General features: G+C 35.2%; 2 protein-coding genes across 6 annotated transcripts in view; one reads left to right on the top strand and one right to left on the bottom strand.

Moving 5' to 3' along the window:
• Positions 1-317: 317 nt before the first annotated feature.
• On the bottom strand, positions 318-4,551 carry LOC107656931 (RNA polymerase I and III subunit C). 2 transcript variants are annotated; one of them, XM_016444880.1, is made up of 9 exons: positions 4,432-4,551; positions 4,114-4,185; positions 3,901-4,008; positions 3,636-3,768; positions 3,330-3,449; positions 1,334-1,486; positions 1,026-1,175; positions 823-939; positions 318-735 (listed from the first exon to the last, which is right to left on the bottom strand). In XM_016444880.1, the coding sequence occupies exons 1-9, from the start codon at positions 4,501-4,503 to the stop codon at positions 617-619; spliced, it is 1,044 nt and encodes a 347-aa protein (XP_016300366.1). In that variant the 5' UTR covers positions 4,504-4,551; the 3' UTR covers positions 318-616. The 2 variants fall into 2 exon arrangements, with proteins under 2 accessions (XP_016300366.1, XP_016300368.1); XM_016444882.1 differs by lacking the exon at positions 4,432-4,551 and having other exon boundaries at positions 3,901-4,000; positions 4,114-4,179.
• Positions 4,552-5,175: 624 nt separating this feature from the next.
• LOC107656932 (polycomb group RING finger protein 6-like) overlaps positions 5,176-6,679 on the top strand; it is an 8,530-nt gene continuing 7,026 nt past the window's right edge. For 3 of the 4 annotated variants that reach the window (XM_016444886.1, XM_016444884.1, XM_016444885.1), the window contains exon 1: positions 5,176-5,503. In XM_016444886.1, coding sequence (XP_016300372.1) covers positions 5,363-5,503 — 141 coding nt within the window. In that variant the 5' untranslated portion in view covers positions 5,176-5,362. The remainder of the gene's footprint in view (positions 5,504-6,679) is intronic. The other variant, XM_016444883.1, reaches the window with a different exon arrangement.

Below are 6,679 nucleotides of genomic sequence, written 5' to 3'. Positions count from 1 at the left end.
ATTGTCAAATAAAATCAAATTAGTCAAACTTGACTAAACATCATAATTGTAATAGACATCTTGTATGCACATTCAACAGTACATCAGTGTCTAGACATGTTCATGACCCCAAATGAGAATAAGGTAATCAAAGGTAACCAGTATTCTGACAACTTCAAAATTAAAATGTGTCAAATTGACCTACAACATTATATAAGGATTAAGAATATAAAGACTCTGGCATAGTGCTTCGTTCAAATGTTCACAATAAAAAGATAGAAATTCATAGACAATTAGTAATTTTGTCAACAGCAAAAGTTTAATATACATGGAAAAACATAAATAGGTCACAAAATGTGTTGTGTCAAATATGTGACTTACATTATGTTTTGTTATAGCTGGACAACTCAAACAAAACAGATTAACTTGACTAAAAAGAAACAAATAAACTTGAATGTCAAGAAATCTCCAGAATTCTCTTATGGCCTTAAATTGCTCACTGGAATTTGTATGAATTTACACTTGTAAAAGGAGTTTTTAGCTAAAGCTTTAAATGCTTTGTACAGTGTCAGTAAACCAATCCCATGACTTCATTCAAAGCTATGGGATGAGTGTGACTGGCCTTATTTTCTTCCATCTAGTCCATTTCTGCCGCATCAAGCTCTGTAAGAAACTTCTGGCACTTAGAGATGAGGACATTAATGGCCTCAGTAACCAGGACATCAGCAGGGAGGATCCCCGTGGACTCAACTGAGACTAAAAAAAACACAGAAGGGAGATTTGACAATGCATTTGGTAAATCATCAAACAAACCTAACTCAATGCTTTTAGTTGCAAACGTACATATGAAATGATCCCGCACTCTGCCCAGTTTCACCAAGTTCTTCAAGTCATCATGCCGAAGAACTTCTCTGCTGCATGTGTCTAAACGGCTGTTGACAACTTTAGCCACCTTCCTTCCTGAAATTCATCATTATTAGATTATAATACAACAACAAAAGTACCAAATATATCAAGACTACATGACTACAGCGAAACAGTCCTACCGTTCACATTCTGTATCTCAATAACTCCTGGTGAGAAGCAGCGCTTTAACCTCTCTGCTTGTTCTCCCTCAATGGTCTGTAATAATGTGATTTCAGGAAGAAGTCTGTAGCTTGCAGTGGCCACAGGAGAAAACTTGGCATGATCTTTGCCTGTGAGGTGCAAAAAAGCTTTCCAGTTAATCACACAGTTTATATATATATACAGGAAACTAGGAACTGGACATTGGAGTTATATTAACTAACTAAAATACATATGGCTCACTGGAAATCAAAGAGCTATTTGGTCAGGGGCCTCTTATATTACTTACCTATTCCTTTGACACAGTGCATGACTATATCAAGTTCCTGCCCTGGTCGAAGTTGTGCCAGGAGAATGTCCCCATGCACAGGACCAATCTTGGCATCTGCAAACACATCGGCTTGGTTTCCAATTGGGAGCCATTTTATGTCACCTGAGTAGACTGAAACCAAACACAAGACTTCAGTGACATACTGTAAACAGGACCGTGATAAACAGAATGTTTTGCCATGGTTAGCAAATAATATGCATGTTGTTCCAAACTTGTACTTTTTACTGGGAACACAAAATTAGATGGTAGGCAGTCTAAGCCACCTCACCTTTTAATTTCATTGCATCTTTTTTTCCACACAAGGAAAGTGAATGGTGACTGAAACATTAGCATTCTGCCTTACATCTTCTGTATTGCATGTAGGGCTGCACAAATAATTTAAACAAAACGGATTAAGCTATGATATCGTTTAGTGTGCTTATCAAACTGCAAAATCTGTGATTTAATAACACGTTTTAGAGAGAAGTGCAGCTCTGCATTAATTTACACGCAAGCAGCTCATGATCCAGCATTTTAGTTCTGAGTTTGGGTCACTTATAACATTTGAGAACGCAATATACGGCAACCAACTTCCCAAACCTGCAATGAGAAGTGGTTATAAACAGGTTGTTGTCAACAAATGAGAAGCTTTAAGGGCCCCCTGCAGTTCTAAACATCGAAAAATTAAGAAATTAAGACTTAAATTAAAAAATTGTCATTGTTAAGCAGTATTATCTAGGGCTGCCCCCTAATAGTCAACTAATCGTTAGTCGACCAAAAGTGTATTAGTCACAGAAAATAAATAAATAAATAAAATCCATAGGCGAAGTCATGCAGTTCATGACGGACAGATATCATTCATCGACCTCAAATATGGCTTATCATCTGAAATATGTAAGTATTAACAACGTTACATAGCCGCTCAATCTAATGTTTAACCTAGAGAAATGTGCGCTATTCAGTGTCTTTGCGGAGTGTGGAAGCTGAACAGTAGTGCTCACTGCAGGACAGATGGAGGCGCCGGTGCGCTCTCTTGCTCTTAAAATGCCCCCTCATTTTTGCTCATACAGATAAGAGTAATACATCTTTCAAATCTGTAAAGATTCCACTTTTATTTGTGTGCACTCACAATAACAACAAAACGCGTTTTTGTAAAATAATGAAAGCAAACAGGATGCGCTTTCTGCCATCTCGGTCTCAATGAACTTGAGCGTTAAACTCTGTGTATATCTTTGCCTTACAGACATTAAAATATATATCTATAGAGAGTGAAATGTCTACTTTCAAATGAACCAATTCAAATGGAAAACAAATATTCTCAGATTATGTCATCCGTATGAAACATGCATACAGGCTGCGGAGATGACGAATTAGTATCGGCGACTTCATCTCTTAAACCGAAAATAAAGAAAGCACTAGTTTATCAGTGAATTATTAAAATGTTAATGCAGTCTCCTTACTGTTTTTCCCTGACACATTCATAATCATTACTTCTGCCGGTGCGCTGTGGCAAGCTTTAAGCGTGTGCTTGAGCGCTTATAAGGCTATGTAGGCAATTAAAGGCTCATTATAATGATTTAAATTGTTTATTAATAAACGTGCGATTAGTCGCCCAATGCTTAAAATGAACGACTACTAACTGACCAGAAAAATCCTTAGTCGAGGGCAGCCCTAGTATTATTCATTATTTATTAATAATTATTCTTTTAATTATTTGATAGCCATAAATAACAAGATTGTTGGCCAAATTGTGCAGCAATACAAAAACCCACAGCAAACCTGGAGCTTTTTTTTAATTGCATTTGACATCACAATCATTTTTTTTAACTTTAATGGACCAGAAAAAGTGTGGATAATTGATTAAAAAAAAAAAAAAAAAAAAAGATGATTATAATGGAAACCTAATGGGGAAAAAAAGTCTAATTTTGACATCTAAAAAAGCTTAATTAAAATAAGGTAACCATACTTTACTCACCCATGTGATTGAGATATAACTCCTTGGGATCTGAAGAGTCTTTAGGGGCTCTAGGATTCCTGGTGCATTTTACCTTCAGCTGAAGTTGAATTGTGTCAATTTCGGTGCCTTCCTGATCCTCTGACAAACACAACCCACATTTACATTAGTATGTGAAAAAGAATAATAAACAGTCTTTAACAGCTTCAGTCAGTGCTGGCATTTGTGGGACCATTACATAAACTACTTTCCTCAGAACAAATACATTTGTCTGTCATTTTAAAGTAAAACGAGAATTTTGTGAGTCCTGAATGTAATGTTACTTACCTGGATTCCTGTACTCAAAAAGACGAGGATCTGCTTTTATGGGCACAAGACCAAGTCTATGAGCTAGAATCTCATCCTGAATGATCGATGTGTTATTGTAAATGAAGGCTTTTTCGATGGCCATTGTTGGGACCTTAATTTTCAAATGAGATGAGGACGAAAAACACAAGATGACTATCAGATCCCGTTTCAAAAGCAGCTCATGATGATGGTAATATAACATGTACACAAGCAGACACCACGGACAAAACATCATCAAACATACCTCAGCCAGTAATATACGGCGAAAAGCATTGGCGATGGCAGCGTCTATTCCAATCATATCAAACTCCAACATGTTCTCATCCGAATGAACTATATCGATCCTGAAATTCTACAAGAATAAAGTTACACAATTTTTTGTCAATCACGTAAAAAAGCCCGACTTAGCAGCGACTACATTAATTTTAATAAAAGACAGCTTGTGCATTTCACACACCTTTTTGAATTTTTCCAAATCCCATGTGTCATCGTAACCAGGATAATTTCCTGGATAATCTGTAGTATGGACCTGTAAATATAGTACATCATATTTACATATGTACCTTACGGGAATACATTTTAATAAACAATAATGATGTTATCATATAAAGCTAATAAACAACAATCACTGCAGTTCGTGTACGAAGAAACCTGCACGACATGTGCAACGTTATATTATTAAATAATTGACACTTATATTGGCAATGAAACAGTCTGTATAGACATAAACATACACTGAACACTATATAAATATCCCACAAAGGTCATAACTTACATTTTTTACGCCAAATTCACCCAATATTACTCTATCACGAATTTCATCCACGTTGCTCATAGGCGCCGCCATCTTTGCTGTCTGTCATGCCTCTCTTGCGCCGGTAGAGGCTAGAACTCCCATTCAAAAACTCCACTCGAAAAGAAATTTCACCATTGTTGTATTAATAATGCTTTATAAATAAATACACATACTAAATATAAGAAAGACAAAAACTTAACATTCACCTAGATAAAAAAAAAGCCAGTTTTTATTGATAAAACTCTTATAAGGTATGCGAATATGTCGACTTTGTGGTGTGTATTTTCACCAGAGCCATTAAAACAATGTTTTTGTTTTTTTCCCCAACGTGTTCTATTTTAACTACGAGGAAAAATATTATATGTATTATTTTTCAAAATATTCTGTGTTGATGCAGTTCAAGAAAACAAATGGCATGTTCAGTTAAAGCTTGTCAAATTATTATTATTATATTTATTATTATATATATATATTTATTTATTTTTTTTAACTTAATTGTCCATTTCAAAACGTAGCATATGTAATGTCAGATGCCCCAGAATATCTAATTCTGTGGCCTGGATGAGTCAAGTAGACGAGCGAACTACTAATATACATATATTTTGTAATACTTTTTGCAGTAATCATTTGTATCTTTATTTATACATTTTTATGTTGTATTTTTTTAACCATTTATTTATTCGTTCCTGTGAGGACTTTTATTCTAGTCTCATTAAACTGCGTCACTGGAGTATTGCGCGCTCACCGTGAAGGTGCACAAGTAGATTGAAGTGTTTCTAAACTTGTGTCTGAAATTTACTATTCGCGATTGATCTTGAATGAAGTCATCCAACCACTACAGAGAGAGCAGACAGGCATCCGTAGTTGTTCTCCTGCAGTTGTTTTGAGGGCTTCGCTCTTTGAGTGCGCTATGGACGGAACTGTGGACAGAGTTGTGGAGGAGGGGTCCACGCGTGGGTGCTCTCGGACAGACGCTTCCCTCAGCGGAGAGGATGAGCGCCGTGACTCCGACCACAGCCAGAGAACTCACGAAACACATCCTGACGACGAGGTACAACACTAAATCAACAAATTAATCCAGTTTTTATTTCTAACTACTTGAACTTGTAGGCTATAAGTTGTTATATCGCATATAATAATTAATCGACTAATAAATGTGTTTGTGTATGTTTTATATGTAAATAAAATATACGTATATAAATACTACTTTTACTTATACTTAAACTTACTCATTTGTAAGTTGTATATTAGCGTTTAAATTAGGTATATGAATTAATGTGAATAATTATATGAATATGTATGAGAGTATTGTATACACTTATGTTTAAAAACAGATCTTTACACACACACACACACACACACACACACACACACACACATTAGTGAGGACCTTGACAGACCTGAGCATTACTGAGGACCAGGCTTTCTAAAGGTCATAGAGACAAACGAATGTCACAGATCACCATTAGGTGGCTCTAGAGACACCTAAATCACTTTAGATATGGAAGACACTCAAACGATGAAAAAGCAAACACACAGTTGAAAATATGCTGGACTTGTGAGGTCATGCTGTTGCTAAGTGGATAGCATAGCATATTTTAAATGCCTATATCATACAATACACTAAATATTAATTATCCAAACGTTTTTTCAGTATAAAAAAATGTAATCAAATATGAATAACTGAATTTGATGCTGAAAATGTTAAAATAAAAGTTTTAATTGTAAAGGAGAACGACTGATTGTTTGCATCTTACCGACCATCGATTTAAACGGGCTCCGCACTGAATGACGTTGCAGAAGTGTATTTTTTAAATTGAGTTGCCATGGATACAATAATTGCACCAAGCCATTGATGCGTTTCTCTCTAAATTACTAACAGTGAATAAAAATAAGTTTTTTTTTTTAAACCAAAACTTTCAGACAGTATACATTTATTTAAATCGCATATGTAATTATATTATGTTGAATTTTTATAAAATATACATTATTGGGGAATCCTAAGAGTTTATATGATAATGCCACTACATGCTCTGTTTTTGTGGAGATGCTGGTCCAACTTGACAGGAATAAGATGCAGTTCTGTAGCGGATGTTCAGTGGTGTTTATTATTAATATTATTGGTGTTTATTACATTTTAAGTAGCAATAATTTTAAAATGTTTTTAAAGAAGTCTTTTCTGCTCACCATAGCTGCATTTATCTGATCCAAAATAACAGTAAAATGA

The sequence above is a fragment of the Sinocyclocheilus anshuiensis genome, unplaced genomic scaffold (genome assembly GCF_001515605.1).
Source record: "Sinocyclocheilus anshuiensis isolate Anshui unplaced genomic scaffold, SAMN03320099.WGS_v1.1 scaffold9092, whole genome shotgun sequence".
Taxonomy (NCBI): Eukaryota; Metazoa; Chordata; class Actinopteri; order Cypriniformes; family Cyprinidae; genus Sinocyclocheilus; species Sinocyclocheilus anshuiensis.
Note: the sequence above shows the minus strand (reverse complement) of the source record. Positions and strands in the feature narration are given on the sequence as shown.

Coding starts and splice junctions, on each gene's coding strand:
- LOC107656931 (XM_016444880.1), bottom strand. CDS start 4,503: ATGGCGGCGCCTATGAGCAACGTGGATGAAATTCGTGATAGAGTAATA. Junction 3,450..3,635: donor TTTTGAGTACAGGAATCCAG/GTAAGTAACATT, acceptor TGTGTTTGTCAG/AGGATCAGGAAGGCACCGAA. Junction 1,176..1,333: donor GCACTGTGTCAAAGGAATAG/GTAAGTAATATA, acceptor TGCACCTCACAG/GCAAAGATCATGCCAAGTTT.